At 31.6% G+C, this 17,151-nt stretch overlaps 1 protein-coding gene across 1 annotated transcript; it reads right to left on the bottom strand.

Annotated features, from left to right (window-relative positions):
* Positions 1-3,283: 3,283 nt before the first annotated feature.
* Positions 3,284-10,872, bottom strand: LOC139525054 (uncharacterized). The gene is made up of 5 exons (XM_071320259.1): positions 10,846-10,872; positions 9,963-10,166; positions 7,902-8,127; positions 6,318-6,345; positions 3,284-3,890 (listed from the first exon to the last, which is right to left on the bottom strand). The coding sequence occupies exons 1-5, from the start codon at positions 10,870-10,872 to the stop codon at positions 3,497-3,499; spliced, it is 879 nt and encodes a 292-aa protein (XP_071176360.1). The 3' UTR covers positions 3,284-3,496.
* Between the last annotated feature and the right edge of the window lie 6,279 nt (positions 10,873-17,151).

The following is a 17,151-nucleotide window of genomic DNA, read 5'->3' as shown; positions in this document are numbered from 1 at the left end:
AATTGACCTATTGTAATATGTAGCAAGAAAACAATATCGGTGACCCCATTTTTTTTTTATCTGAAAGTATGTTGTAAGAGTTTTCTTCTCAAATTTTTTCTTATAATTCTAGGGTGTATTTTTCCTTTTTAAATATATAATGTTCAGTCATAATCTGTCACAAATCTGACAATTTTGTACAATCTGTAGCCTAAAAGAAAATAGTCCGGTGACCATTACTTTTAATTTTATTTTTGAAATAAAGCATGATAAAAACTTTATTTTAACAAGTTATTAAAATTGTATATGAAATTTAAAACATTTGACTTTTCTACTCTGTATACTAGTATTTCACATTCCAAACTAAAAGACAAATTAAAAAAGTTGGTATTGCTTTGCTTCGTAAAAAAGAATGTCCAACGTAGATACAAGTATCTTGTCTTAGGGAGGGATAAATCCTACTTTGTAAAGGATCACTCTGATTCGAACAAAAAATTCTCTGAAACTGATATTATCAAGATGCTTGATTTCTTGATTGACAACATATTTGTTACGTTCGGAGTACGTGTTTTTCAACAAACTGTTGGCATTCAAATGTGAACAAACTGTGCCCCTCTACTTGCCGACTTGTTTCTTTATTATTATGAGACTGACTTCATGCAGGAACTTCTTAGGAAGAAAGATAAGAAGTTAGCACTATCCTTTAACTCTACTTTTCGCTATATAGATGATGTTCTTTCACTAAATAATTCAAAATTTGGGGACTATGTGGAACGCATATATCCAATCGAGCTAGAGATAAAGGATACTACAGATACAGTTACGTCGGTCTCATATCTTGACTTACATCTAGTAATTGACAATGAGGGTCGGTTAAAAACAAAACTTTACGACAAAAGAGATGATTTCAGCTTTCCAATTGTGAACTTTCCATTTCTAAGTAGCAACATTCCAGCAACACCTGCATACGGGGTATATATCTCCCAATTGATACGATATTCCCGTGCTTGCATTTCCTATCATGATTTTCTTGATAGAGGGTTGCTGCTCACATGGAAGCTATTAAACCAAGAGTTCCGAATGGTGAAGTTGAAATCATCCCTTCGTAAATATCACGGACGCCATCACGAGTTGGTTGACCGTTATGGAATAACCGTATCACAAATGATATCAGATATGTTCCTTACGTCGTAACTACAATTCCCTTCCCTTTCCTGAATGTGACCTACCGAATTAGACTTTTTACCGGATTTGTTATCACATAAGCAACACGACGGGTGCCGCATGTGGAGCAGGATCTGCTTACCCTTCCGGAGCACCTGAGATCACCCCTAGTTTTTTGGTGGGGTTCGTGTTGTTTATTCTTTAGTTTTCTATGTTGTGTCGTGTGTGCTGTTGTTTGTTTGTCTTTTTCATTTTTAGCCATGGCGTTGTCAGTTTGTTTTAGATTTATGAGTTTGACTGTCCCTTTGGTATCTTTCGTCCCTCTTTTAATTAAGACCCCCCTGTCCAATTTAACTATTCAGATTGTTATTCACTGATTTGAAAATTTGTATTCGATTTATATTTAATTTTTAAGTTTGATTAAAATAATTAATTGTGCGATTCATCTCTCAAATGGACAGAGGCATATGGAGGTACTTCATGTAGAATAAAGGTACAAAACAGTCCTCTTTTGTACATAAAATGTTACTTTGGATACACCGTTTTCTTAAAAATTGTAATCCATGAGGTCATTTTTATATATGATATGCATTTTTCATCATGATTGGACTAAGACATAAAAATCATAAGAAACAACATTGATTCTTCGAACAGCAACCTTGATCATGTTTACTATTTTAACTTTAAACTATTGATAGTCTTCGTTAAATAAAGATATCGCTAAATCATCCGGGAAAAAATGGGTGTAGCAACAGCTAAACGAACATGGCAACGCATTACATATGTTTAATTTGACCATAAGATTGACAATGAAAATTGAAATGTATTTCTTACATCTTTTATCAAACTTATGCATACGACATACGCTATACACTGGCGTCTAACAATTTATAATGGCCATACCACACCTGTTTTACAATCATATGGTTATAATCATTTTATTGTATCTCAATTTTTTTTTCAGTAGAAAAAAACCCAAACAAATCACAATACGAAAACTTCAAATACACAGAACTTTCAAGTTAGATAAAGAAACAGCATAGACTTTTTTTTTTAAATATGATACTATTATAAGTAATTATTTTTTTCTTTTTGACAGGCTTTGAACAAACCTTTTAAATATTCATGGAAAAAGAAGCTTATCATTTGAAAAAAAAAGAAAGAATTCCTGTTGTGACCTGAACAATCACAACTTTTCATATTTTGATTTTTCGTATATCTTTTTCTTTTATAATATTGAAGATCAAAAAGTTTTCTATATCATATGGAGGTTTTGTACTTGTAAGCATAGATATAAAAATAAAATCAAGATCGAAATTGGGAATAAGTCAAAGAGACAACAATCCGACCATAGAGCAGGCAACAGCGGAAGGCCACCAATAGGTCTTCAACGCAGCGAGAAAATCCCGCACTCGTGGTTGGTCCTCAACAGGGACCTAAATACAATTGTTTCTTAGTGCCGTTTTGTTTTTATTGATATTTATTGACCTAAATTATTGTTTTTCGTTTATGTACGTTATTGTCGAATTTCTTTCATCAGAAACCATTCCTAACAATCCAAACGTCTTTGACATGTAAATAACCTTTGTTGTCTTTTTGACGTTTTTTCATGATTTTTTCATATGAGTTGTCTACCTGTAACAAAATATGAACAATTTACTTTGTTTTCACTTGTTACATTATGTGCGCATAGTATTAGGTTACTAGTTTTGCTGATGTCAACTCTTATGTTTTTAGTTGATTCTTTAAAGTTTACATTGATAAGTCTATGTAATTGCCGTCTTGGAATCTATAATCTTTTTCATTGAATGTTTATGTTATCTTTGTATTTTTACACAGTTTTTTTTAGAATAAAAGCTAATCCTCCTGTACATAAAAGTACAAACATATTGAGCATCTTATGTTCTTGACACATACCAACTTTTTATCAAATTCCTAAAATAAAATTCCTAATGCCCATTCGGATATGTTTTGAATAATAATATATTGCAAAATATAAATGCAACAACACTGTTTGGAACGATTTTGAGAACAATTTAACTCTTAAACGAACGATTACAAGCTAAGTTGATATCAAGAAGCTTTACAAAGGAGCATACAGATCTAACTATGAGTGTTTGAAGAAAATTATAGTGTTAACTATTAATAAATAAAATAAAATATAGGTTTGATAATATTCAATTTCGTGTAAATATTGTGTTTGGTACATTTTATGTAAAGCACATTTAGTGTAGTATCCATATATATATAATAGTCAATTTTAGATGGAATAGTATTTTCAGACATACGGGTAGCATAGAATTTATTTGTCATTCACATTGCATTAATGTAATTCTTAACATTTATTCTAAAATCATTGAGAGCAAGATGAATTCGTTTTACCGTTATCGAGATTTGTCGTGCTATCATTATTGTCAAATCGTTCAACTTGGAGTTGACTATCTGGATCGTTTCGTGATATAGGTTCCTCGTATCCATTATATAATATTAGATAATCATGTCTTTGTATATTGCATTGCAATTCGTCATCTTCATTTGTTTCATTGTATGTCATGTCCTGTCTTTGATTTTCGTTTCTTGCTTGTTGAAGCTGATTATATGGATTTGTTGGTGATCGTTGTCCGAGTTCATCGTATCCGTCATGCACGTCAAGATAACTGTTTTCACGTGTATTGTTTTCCTCATCGATATTTACTTCATTATATATTGACTCATCAGGCTCAGTATATTCATTTTCATCTTCGGACCTTACAAAAGGTAATGATAATGATAGGTTAAAATAATAAAAAATATAAATCAATATTTAATGTTTTTTATCATAAATATAGTCATAATTTTTGTTTCAGGTTCGATTTTGTATTTATTATATGTTTTTGCGTATTGTGCTTTTTTAAATGAACTCGAAGTCAAAATTTTTGTTTTGTGAACGGGTACTTTTTTTTTATTCTTTAAGAATTTGAATTGAACTATCGAAATACAGATTTAAATTACACGAACAACACTATGATGACGAACTGTCAAAACTACATGTTTGGAGACAATCTATTATTTGGTACAGGATATATGCATTTAAGAAAGGATAATTTAATTTAGTGATGAACAATATGTTGGTGTTCTTAGGACAATTAGGACGATATTTCATTGTTAAGATCGTATGCCTTCGCCTCCAACAAACTCAAAATTATATAAAAGCGTGATCAAAGCTTATTAAGAAATATACGGACGCCTTCAAGAGTCAGTTTCACAGATGATATCGGATATATTCCCTATGTCGTAATTGCAATCCCGTCCCCTTTTTCACGAATATGACTTACCGAATTAGACAATTTACCGAGTTTGTAATAACATGAGCAACACTACGGATGATACATGTGTAGCTTACACTTCTGGTGCAAATGAGATCACCCACAGTTTCTTTTAGGGTTCGTGTTGCTTAGTCTTTAGTTTTTTGTGTTGTGTCTTATGTACTTTTATTTATCAGTTTGTCTTTTTCTTTTTTCGCCTTGTCGTTGTCAGTTTGTTATCGATCTATGAGTTTTAATGTCCCGCTGGTAACTTTTGACCCCTTCTCAAACGGTTATACCATCCTTTCCAGTCAACCCGCAAGTTTTTAAATGCTTTTTTGTGTTTGTTTTATTAGTTCGTAAGCGCCAATTAATCTGTGTTATGTAAATTGCAACAATAGATAAACATATACACCACTGAAGTTTAGTATGCATAGTAAGTAAAAAGTCATAAATGAAAATATCAAAACTGAACCTTCAAACTGAGAAATAGAAAACCGACCTAAAAATATATTGCAAATGACACAAACCATTCGTAGGTTGCCACACCTGAATATGGAATACAGGTTTGAAAATATATTACAGGAAAGAAGGGAACTAGAAAGTATGCTGGTAAAAATGTCATCTATCATTGTCACTATGATATGGTGTAATGAATATGACACATGTATGACAAAGTCAATTATGAATGGAATGGAAATAGCAAACTTAAGGCTGAACCAAACACTTTGACTAGAATATATTTGGCTCTTTTTATTTTCATTTAATTTTGACAAAGTATTTACTTTGACCCTATGACAAAAAAATATAAATTTCAAAAACCTTGAACCACACATTTATCTGATAAAAAATCTGATTTTCACAGAGTTATCTCACTGTAGTGTTAGGTAACACCTTGAAGAATTATTTCGTGCTGTTAAAAACACACTTCATAAATTGGTATTTCATTAAGTTCGTTGTAATCATTTTTGTCACATTCATTATAACTGCATATTTCTGATTATGAGTTGCTTTAACTAAGATATACAACAACAAAAAACTAATATGTAATGTTGAGGAATATTATCAACACAAGTTATAATCTGCTTAAATAAAGGCAACAGTAGTATACTGTTGTTCGAATGTTATAAATCGATTGAGGGAAAACAAATCCGGGTTACACACTTCATCCGAGGGAAACACATCAACTATAAGAAGAACACAAGGACGATCAAACACACTGAGGTGAAAAAAAGACCGACAATGCAACATGCACACAAACTTACTGTAAGATAACAACTGCCATTGTTATGACATAAGCATACAAACTAAGTATAAAAATGTTGAAAAATATTTAGTGTCTTTTAAAAAGATCTATATATAGTATTAACAGTTTTAAATTTGAACCAAAATAGTTTGATTCTAAAACGTATAATGAAATAAAAACAATAAAATTGAAAGCCTTTTCATATCAGTTAATACATATTTATCGACTTACTTAAGACATGTCAACTTAGCCTCATAAACATTGTGTATGCCAGTATGTTTTATCCATTAAGGATACAGGAATCATATGATCACATGATAACGAATTTTTATTTCAGGCTTGTCATTTTTTCTTTCTTCATACCATTATGGTGATAATGAAATATATAATAGCTACTCATAGCTACTGTTGTGCCTATTATATGTTATTTGGGGTCGATTTTCCAGTAATTATTATTATTTGGAAGGTTGTTCATACATCACAACCATTTCTTCAATAACACTTTTTTTTCTTGTTTTTGTCTATTGTAGAAAAAATAATCAAGTTTTTGTTATGGAGTTTATCATGAATTATGTCGGGAAAGTTTTATAACACAATTCAGTAAGATGGTTTATCTGATTTGTGGAAATAGCACAATACCTTACCTTACGTTCCGTCGCCTTTCAGGCACACCTGAAACATACATTTTGTGACGGCTTATAGTTATACGATTGTAAATCAACGAATTCATATATCAACAAAAATGTTAGATCACTTTTGAAACTTCTAGGTATGTTTTAGAAAAGCGTGTAAATATTGTTACACATGCAGTGAAATCACTTTCTGTTTACCAATAATTTGAAATTCATTCACATTTAATTAGTTGTGCAAAAAAAATGTTCGTCAACATCGTATTTGCTTTTGTAAAAGGAATGCTAGCTTTGCTTTGTTTCAGTATACTACAATCAACTTCACGCAACAACACTATTCTATCCCCAGTATTGGACATGATAAGATAATTCAAATACTGTATAAAACTGATTACCAATACATGTATTTAACATGTCTAAGTTTGAATTTCAATAAAACAGAAAATGTTTGATTTGAATGTCACTAATGAGTCTTGTAACGACGCACATCTGGTGGACCAAGATATAAACTTTGTAGTTTTTGATGATTTAACTTCACTTTAGGAGCACAGGTTCACATATATCCAGGGCTCCTCAATATTTTAAAATCCAAAATGTTAAAAAAATATCAAAACATTTAAAACTTAACTCCCTCTTCTAATTGATTGAACAACTTCAATACCTGGAGAAGAATAGACATATTTCCTACACTTTTATTGAATGTCTTTCGTTTTTGGTTTTGACATTACCAAACAAAATGTATTAAATGGCTTCAGATAATATGTATGCAACGTCCACTTGTATGTTTGTCCATCTGATGAGTTAAGCCTTTTTCAACTGATTTTTATAGTTCGTTCTTATGTTGTACTGTTATACCAATGTCTCAAGTTAGGGGGAGGGTTGGGATCCCGCTAACATGTTTAACCCCGCCACATTATCTATGTATGTGCCTGTCCCAAGTCAGGAGCCTGTAATTCAGTGGTTGCGTTTGTTTATGTGTTACATATTTGTTTTTCGTTCATTTTTTTTTTACATAAATAAGGCCGTTAGTTTTCTCGTTTGAATTGTTTTACATTGTCTTATCGAGGCCTTTTATAGCTGACTATGCGGTATGGGCTTTGCTCATTGTTGAAGGCCGTACGGTGACCTATAGTTGTTAATGTCTGTGTCATTTTGGTCTTTTGTGGATAGTTGTCTCATTGGCAATCATACCACATCATTTTATCAACTTTTTTATAAGTTCCCTTTTGGTTTTAGTTATAGTTATTCATTTTCATCTTTCTTAATTAAAAACATTTACAAATTGAAATCGACAGAGTCGATCTTTTATAGAAGTTGAACATGTTGAATGAAATAAAAGCTTCCTGGAAGTATATATAACAAAATATAATTTGTCGAAATATAATTTGTTAATATTTTTCCTCTTTAATTCAACTGTAAACATACCCTCTGCTGTTGTTTTTCATTTGGTCGGGTTGTTGTCTCTTTGACACATTCCCCATTTCCATTCTCAATTTTATAGCATTTTACATTAAACGAAATTTTGATTGAAAACGATTTATTAAAAAACAAAATATGTTCCTTAATTAAAATAAATGGTTATAAATCTGAGCTTATTACCTTCCCTCCTATATCTTTGTACTATTTCCTTCTTTGCCTTGATTTCAATTTTAAATTCATTTGCAGCCTTAGTCTTCTTTCTCCGTAAAATTGTCACAGCTGACAAGCATATGATCACAAAACCAACCAATCCGGCACCTAATATCCAAACTACTATAGCTAATGTATTTGTTTCTGTTGTGTACTTTATGTCACCAATATATATGTGTTTACCAATAACGTTAACCTAGTATAAAGAAAAAGACAGTTTTGCGATATAATTTTCATGTAATCGTTTATGCGTTGTGATATCGATTAAAGAAAATCGTGTTTATACCTAGGTAAGTCCTTTTTTCGAGATAAATCACTTGCAAATAAATTTGAAAGTCATGTGTATTCTACTCTCATGTCTGTTTGGCAGAGATATTCAAGAGTAACCTCTCAATACAACAGTGTATCATTGTCATTGTAAAACGATATACGCTTCTGCCATATTCAATACAGTTAATTAGCAGTTGTCTATTATAATTGTTAAGATTGGCCATGGATACTCAAAGACAAATGATATCAATACTCATGCAAGTATGTAAGTTTTTCAATTTTTTATAGCAAATCCAATTTTGATGTCGAGATGATGTTCCTTGTCGCTGTCCAAGGGGTTTATCTTAATTTTCCACTTTCTATATTTATAGATACTAATCTATTGATGACGTATAGATCTATATTGCGGGCGTTTTGTAGTCGATTCCGGTTTCTATAAATGTCAACAACATTCAATAATTAAACTAGTGTTCGTGTCAAAATAGTAACAACTCGCTTTGATGAAAAATTTGCCTGGAATCCGTAATTACTTTTTAAGGGAAGTATTAGGATATGCAATCGAAATGATTAATAAAAAACTTGATCTACATAGTAAGGTAATTAAAAAAGTCAATAAAAACTAACACAATCAAACGTTTTCACCACTCGGCACGAGATAGTTTCTATCTTGATACAGGTACATGAATTGGAACGGATAACCCCGTTAAACGCATCAGAAGCACTACATTTGTAGTCTATGATGATTGCTTAATTGTTTAATATGCTAATTTACATCTTCTCAACAACTTTTTTTTTATATTCAATATAAAAGGCATACATAAACATTTAGAGAATAATTGTAAAGAAAACCTTTTACACATATTTTTGTTTTTTAATTAAAATATGCACAACTTAATATTATTGTCGTCTTAATAAACATTACTATAAATTACTTACAATTACATGAACTGTTGAAACATCAGTATTATTTGTCATAGGTACTGATTTTGGTTGTATGCAAGTTATGAGATGCATACATTTTGTACTTATATCTAATATCAAACACGTTCCATCCAATCCAATATCTATATGATAATCTTCACGAAGTGCCATACTTAATATGTGTCTTCCCTATGAAATTTTTTTTTGTAAATATCACACTTGTATTTGTATTTTACATCAAATTTGAAAAACAATGTCAAAACTTATATATAGTGAATGTATGTTCTTGCAGTTGGTCAAATATTCGATACTCTATTTCCGTAAATTTTAGATTGTTTTAAATTTGTCTTGAATAACATTGCAGTTATGAGTTTTGTCTCATTGACAATTATACCACTTCTTCTTTTTCGTACAGGAAAATACAAAACAATTCAAACGAATATATCAAATACCTTAATATTTATAACAAAAAATCAAACGAAATTCGAAAATGTCACACAAAAACCAATTCATGAGTCTTTAGTTATTTGCAAATATTTTTCTGTTTGACCTTTTTAGAGTTTTTATTATAAAAAGTTTTATTATCTGGAACAAAATTTAACGTAACCATGTTAATTAGTATATACCTTCTGCTATTTAACATGTTTAATTATAAAACAATGTATTTTTTTAATGAATTTAAATACATGTTAATTTAAGATTTGATTATCAGTGATAGTTTAGTAGTAATTTTAGTTATGTCTCACTTTATCGTTCGATGAAATCAAATGGCATTATATAATGAAAACAAACTGTGAAGTTTTTCAGTTCTGCAAACCCTACTTTATTTTCGATCCTTACCTGAATTCTAATAGTAGATTCCACATCATACTGAAAGATGCCTTGAAACTTTTCAAACGTAGGTTCGTTCACATATTCTAATGTAACTTGAATAGTTATTCCATCAAAATGAACGTCAATAGTTTGATTGTTAGGCTGATTCTGTAATCTTGGAGGTGTTTCACATACTGCGAAAGTATCATCTGGTATATCACATGGCTTGTCCTGGAAACAGCATTTGAATTAAAACGCTAGTTAAATACAAAAAAAAGGTATGGGTGCACGGTAAGCAATGAAACATACACGTGATTTTGTCAATTCTAATTGTTTGATGCATTAACGTGACTCTGTCTATCTGATACAGGGGGAAATACTTGGTAGCTAAAAAATGCGAATATCTGAAACATACACAATAATCTACACAACAACCGCTTAATAGGAATATTAACAGCAATTCCATAGGTTATTTCTACCTGTAGATGTCTTTGTTTGTAGATATGTTTGTAGTCCTCGGTATTTATTACAGAGTTATGAAATTTTCTATTCTGGCTTAGTTTGAATAGCAACTAACAATTCATTTTGTCCTTTTCTTCTACTTAAAATCAGGCTGTCCTTTCATAAAACAATCGTTAGCTTGCAATATAATAAAACGTTATTGTCAACATAAAACAATCGTACATTGCGATGGTTGTACAGTGCGTATGAATTGTGAACGATATTTACGTGTAGTTAAACCCAGTGCAAAGCGATCGTTACTTAAAATATCGCTGTCACCTTGCATATTTTAAGAAACAACCGACAAACCTTTAGATTAGAAAGGGTTGTCAAGAAAAGGATTTAGTATCATTGATAAATTAAATGACACATATCATATCTTGCCACCGTCCTAATAGACAGAGCATACTTGAATTTGCAAATAAACTTTTACCATGTTTGAAAAGTTTGCAGAATCTCCTTTCGGCCAAGAATTGATCGACAACCTTATGTAGGAGTGTTTCGTTTTCGAGCTAGGAGATATTCACAGCATCGATCAGTAGTTAAATATCCTCCGTTATAGAGTCAATATTGCATCACTCTCCTGACAAGTATAGAAAATGATAGATTTTCAAGCAACGACGAGGATGATTAAAGAAGATGTGTACAGTGCATATATATATTCGTCGTTTTGAATGAAATTAATTGTATTGACCGCATCTTGCTTGCTATACAACACCAGAAGAGGACGAACAGACTTTTGTTTTTTCAGGATACACTTTATGCCATAAATGTGCAAGGCATATGTGATTTAAATAAAGGCAACAGTAGTACACCGATGTTCAGAATTCATAAATCGATTGAGAGAAAACAAATGCGGGCTACAAACTAAAAATGAGGGAAACATATCAACCATAAGTGGAAAAGAAAGAAATAATACAAACACTGAAGTGCAAAAAAAACCAAAAAAACAAAAAACAAAAAAACAAACGACAAGACAACATACATAGAAACTTACTATTAAAGAACAACTGCTATATTTCTGACTTGGTATAGAATATTTTTTAGAAAATATGGTTGGTACATGTATAACCAGAAATTGAGGCTATCCAAACCTCGCGCTTGATGGCAATATTATTAACCAAATAAAAGCTTTTTCAACATAATACCAAAGAAAACATATATATTTACTAGATGAACACAATACTGAAATATTAAGAGTTTTGTACATGTGTTATTTATGGTCTACCATCTAAATTTACTGATTTTGGAATATTAGCACACATTGTTTTTTTCTCCTGAAAAGGTATTTAGCGTCTATTTACTTACAATGCATATGCATATAAATAAATGAGGTGTATTAACTGTCTTCTGATTGGTTAAAAAGCATTACTTTTATGTTCAATGCTGTCAATTTAAATAACTATTTTTTTTGTAGTCTGCTCGACTGTTCTCTCTTCTATTTGATTGTCTATTATTGTTCTTTGTATTCCAATAAGTTCTTCAGAAATGTATTTACTAACGCTTCGAATACCAGATAATTAGTTAACTCGACTGTATAAACTCGTCAACGGGTTGATAAGTAATTATTATATTATAAATATCCTGGGATTAAATTTTATTTTATATTAAGGGTTTGAGCATAGAACTATTCACCTAATGTCAGATTTAAATAAGCAATCATACGAAGTTCCTTTTCCCTATTATAATTTCTACAGATCTCAGAGATGGCCATGGACCGCAAAAAAATTCCTCTATTAATTTTTTTTTTTTTTTACTTTTTGTCTCATTAAAAAAAATGCACCAAGTCTTTTTGTAAAATATGTTTTGCTAAGTACAGTACTAATCCAAAAATATATCCAAAAATATATCCAAAAGATATAAGTTCAAAGGCACTGAGAACTAATAAAAAAAATAATGCATCTTCGTCTATTTCTAGATGAAAACTCCATATCGATTGAAATTATAATATGTTAGTTCATTATGAAAGTCTGTAGTCTTATATCTTTATGCTAAGGTCATATATAAAATAATTTGAAATTAGCATATTACATAGTTTACTATGTACCCTAACCCGTCCGTCATTCGTTATTGTCGGGATCTTTTTTTTACATACCAGTATTGTAGTATGTATGGTATCTTTCACGGATCAGAAAAACTGTCAGTGTCCTTTCGATTATGGTTTACTTTCATACTTTTATATTTCAGTTAACAACAGTTGCTATTTATAGGGAAGGTGGATTTATTTCTGCGCGAAATTAATTTTCAACTGTTTTACGATTTTGACGTGCAAATATTACTTTTCACTTTTGTACACCTTTATTTTCTACATTGTGTTGGGTAAAACATATATTTTCATTCTGTTTGGGCGTGGTTATTTATTTTTAAGTCTTCACTAGACCAGACTATTAATTTTCACAATTCTGCACCTCTCCTTAGAGTATCAACTGATCGTTCCCAAACATACAGAGTCAAAATAACGGTGGTTACAGCAACTATAAGTAATCATACCATTATTAGCAAACCAGATGTCCTGTAGTCAGTCAGAAAGGACCGGACATGACAAAATATGAAACAATTCAAACGAAAAAATCTTGAACTCGATACAAACTTGCCTTCAGAGTTACACGTTGTCCATTAGCAAACAAGATTGGGCAACAAAGAGTAATCAAGTAATTGATGAGCTATATACAACAAACAAACTAATTTCCCGGTATTCGAAGCGTAACTAAATAGATTTCTTCAGAATTCATTTGGGTAAAAAGGATATTAATAGACAATCATGTAGTAGAGAAGACAGTGGAACAGAGTAGTAGTGAGATTTGTCAAGGTTAATGTAAATTGAGTGTATCTGGTTTTATTTCAATAAATCATATCACACAACAGTATAGAGTGTTTTTTTAATTACATTTTAATTCAGTGTTGCAATACTTGTTTCCAAGTGTATAGCATGTATAGTACGTTGTAAAAATCACTCAGATTCAAAAGCAAATTCTCGTGGGTACCAATTGGGTTCCTCTCCTTGTCGATTTGTTCTTTTATTTATATAAAACATTAAATAACTCATCATTTGGCGACTTTGTTGAGCAAATCTATCACATCGAACTTGAGATAAAGTAAACATCAGATAGAGTTAAAAGATATAGGAAGCTGTGGTATGAGTGCCAAGAACGGTCTTCAACACGTAGCCTTAGACAACACTGAACAGCAAGCTATAATGGGCCCCAAAAGTACTAGTGTACATCTTAAACAGGAAAATCAACAGTCTAATTTACATCAATATAAAAGAGGGACGTAAGATACCAAAGTGACAGTCAAACTCATAAATCTAAAACAAACTGACAACGCCATGGCTAAAAATGAAAAAGACAAACAGAAAAACAATAGTACACATGACACAACATAGAAAACTAAAGAATAAACAACACGAACCCCACAAAAAACTAGGGGTGATCTCAGGTGCTCCGGAAGGGTAAGCAGATCCTGCTCCACATGTGGCACCCGTCGTGTTGCTTATGTGATTACAAATCCGGTAAAGAGTCTAATTCGGTAGGTCACATTCATGAAAGGGAAGGGGATTGTAGTTACGACGTAAGGAACATATCCGATATCATTTGTGAAACGGTTATTCCATAACGGTCAACCAACTCGTGATGGCGTCCGTAAAATTTACGAAGGGATGATTTCAATTTCACCATTTGGAACTCTTGGTTTAATAGCTTCCTTGTGAGCAGTAACCCTCTATCAAGAAAATCATGATAGGAAATGCAAGCACGGGAATATCGTATCAATTGGGAGATATATACCCCGTATGCAGGTGCTGCTGGAATGTTGCTACTTAGAAATGGAAAGTTCACAATTGGAAAGTTGAAATCATCTCTTTTGTCGTAAAGTTTTGTTTTCAAATGACCCTCATTGTCAATTTCAAGATGTAAGTCAAGATATGAAGCCGACTTAACTGTATCTGTAGTATCCTTTATCTCCAATTCGATGGGATAGATGCGTTCCACATAGTCACCAAATTTTGAATTGTTTAGTGAAAGAACGTCATCTATATAGCGGAAAGTAGAGTTAAAGGATATTGCTAACTTCTTATCTTTCTTCCTAAGAAGTTCCTGCATGAAGTCAGCCTCATAATAATAAGGAAACAAGTCGGCAAGTAGAGGGGCACAGTTTGTTCCCATTGGGATACCGACAGTCTGTTGAAAAACACGTCCTCCGAACGTTACAAATATGTTGTCAATCAAGAAATCAAGCAAAATAAAGTTTGCCTCATATCTTGACTACAATCTGGAAATTGACAATACGGGTCGGTTGAAAACAAAACTTGCAGGATTGCTGCTCACAAGTAAGCTAATAAACCGAGATCTAGAATTTCGAGCGGTGAAGTTGAACTTAAAAATCAACAGTTGGGTGACTGTTATGTTTCAGTGATCATAACACACATATTTCAATTGTTCCAATTTTGTCGGTCAATCTTAAATTAAAATCCCGCTCAGATTTCACCGAATGTGACCTACCGAATTTGACTTATAACCGAGTTTGTACTAGCAAATATAACACGACGGGTGCTACATGTGGAGCAAAATCGACTTACCCTTCTTTTAAACATTAGGTCACTTCCAGTTGGGATTCAGTTCATAATGCTCCGAATTCAATTTTCTATGTTTTATTTAGCTACTGTTGTTTTTCTATTTCAGCCATGGCTTAGTCAATTTATTTTTAACTCATGAGTTGTATTGTATCTTTCGCCAATCTAGTACATAATTTCAATGAACAGATACCATAAAGCCATATCATCATCAATAGGCGGTACCAAGGTACAAAATGTACATGACACAAGTACAGAGAATTAGTGTCTATAGATAAATACGTTGAACGAAAATGAAACAAATGTATACCCATGAACAATAAATGAAACCATACACATGTATCCAAATCGTTTCGGAAAAGGTAATCTATTTACTCGTTTACTGTTTATTATTTTTTTTGTGCCGTCATATAACACAAAATATTTCATAAAATATCAAACAATTTTTTGATATGCATTATAACAGGTCAACACACCAATCAACACCATCAGAACCATTCAAAAAATGCATATGGCTATTGAATGGTGTATATGTCCTCATAAAACGTGTATGGGTAATTATAATTGGAAAGGAGAAAGGGGAATAGTGTATGGTATATGTATATGGTGTATTGTGTAGGAAAATGTTTATGGCGAGTGATGTAATGTGGTTAGTTGAATCATTCATGGGTTTAAGATGTATATGTTTAGTGTACGTACAACTTACACTAAATACAATGAACTTTAGTCTCTATTAAATAGTCGTCTCATTGGCGATCATCTTCATCTGTTTTATTCATATATAAAACAAAGACACACAATAGCAGTTAAAACATGACTAAAATAGCCGAGCATTGTCGAAATGTAAAAGTAATTTAAACTGATATTATATACATAATTTGAACAATATATATGAAAACTGAAAATGAAAATGAGAATGTGTATAACCATAATACCAATAAAAAACATTGGGAATCAAGTATCACCTTACAATGTATACATGTATCATTAGGAACTGTGAATGATGATGGAAATGAAATTAAAATTCAACAGTAAACAATTGCAGTAAACAGATTTCGGACTGTTAGTTAACAACTTCTTTATTTACACCTTTTTAAGGCAAAAATAGAATAGCTGTATTTCAATGGGGCTCGTACACTACATTTATATGTTCGTAAAGCATGCTTGAATATCAAAGGGAAGAAATTTAGATTTGATTTTTTGGGGGGAGGGGAGGAGGGATTCATAGACTTTAAGACGATAGAATATATTCAGGAAGCAATAGGTTGCACGTTATATAGAGAAACAAGTATGATGATAATTTGCGTATGGATGACATATGTCTCTTGAATAAACGTCATGTGTTACGCTGGAAACAAAGAGTTTATTTAATCATACAGCATTGATAAAATATATATAATGCATATACAACACTCCCAAACGTGTCCATCTACAAAACGTATGCATCCCTTTTGTTATTCGCCAAATCGTGTCTACTGTACGACACCTGAATTTCTCAAATCTTTTAGCCCCATTATGTCATCAGTGACGTTTACTGCAATTTAATTTTAGACGTTATGATAGAAGATGTCAGCTCTTAAGAATATATACATTATATACTGGTATTAAAGGTTTTTTTTGGTTCGATCACCAATAATAAGACATACACAAGATAAATACATTTGCATGTATAGATTAGCATCCCCGCTACTAACCATATAATTCACAATCGTTAATTAACTTAAAGTATCATTCAAATACGGTAAACACATTTTGCGTAAATTTCAAAATGTAAATATAAGTCGTTTTTAATGTGCTTCATCCTTTCGTCTGCCACATTACGTGAAACCAATTGTGAATGAGGTTATAATCGACTAACATAAAGTAACGGATAAACTAATACTTGTTTGTAGCAACAATTTAATGCATATCTAAGACGATAGATTAATTGAGTTTGGTTGCTTGACGATGGGAGGCATATATTTTATGCATATTCAGGACATTATTACAATAAATACATGAGGAAGATATATTTATCTACATTAGATTTCGGACTTATTATCACCATTCTTACCGGATTTAACAATCGGTCAAAAGAAGAACAAATAATCATATTTCTATTCTTATGACACGCTTAAATGTCGGTCAACAGTAAATTAGACGAAT

This window comes from Mytilus edulis, chromosome 1, assembly GCF_963676685.1.
Source record: "Mytilus edulis chromosome 1, xbMytEdul2.2, whole genome shotgun sequence".
In the NCBI taxonomy this organism is placed as follows: Eukaryota; Metazoa; Mollusca; class Bivalvia; order Mytilida; family Mytilidae; genus Mytilus; species Mytilus edulis.
The sequence above is the reverse complement of the archived record's forward strand: the minus strand, read 5'-3'. Positions and strand labels throughout refer to the sequence as shown.

Coding starts and splice junctions, on each gene's coding strand:
- LOC139525054 (XM_071320259.1), bottom strand. CDS start 10,872: ATGGTAAAAGTTTATTTGCAAATTCAA. Junction 10,167..10,845: donor AAGTTTATTTGCAAATTCAA/GTATGCTCTGTC, acceptor TGCTGTTTCCAG/GACAAGCCATGTGATATACC. Junction 3,891..6,317: donor GAAAGGCGACGGAACGTAAG/GTAAGGTATTGT, acceptor ACCTTTTGTAAG/GTCCGAAGATGAAAATGAAT.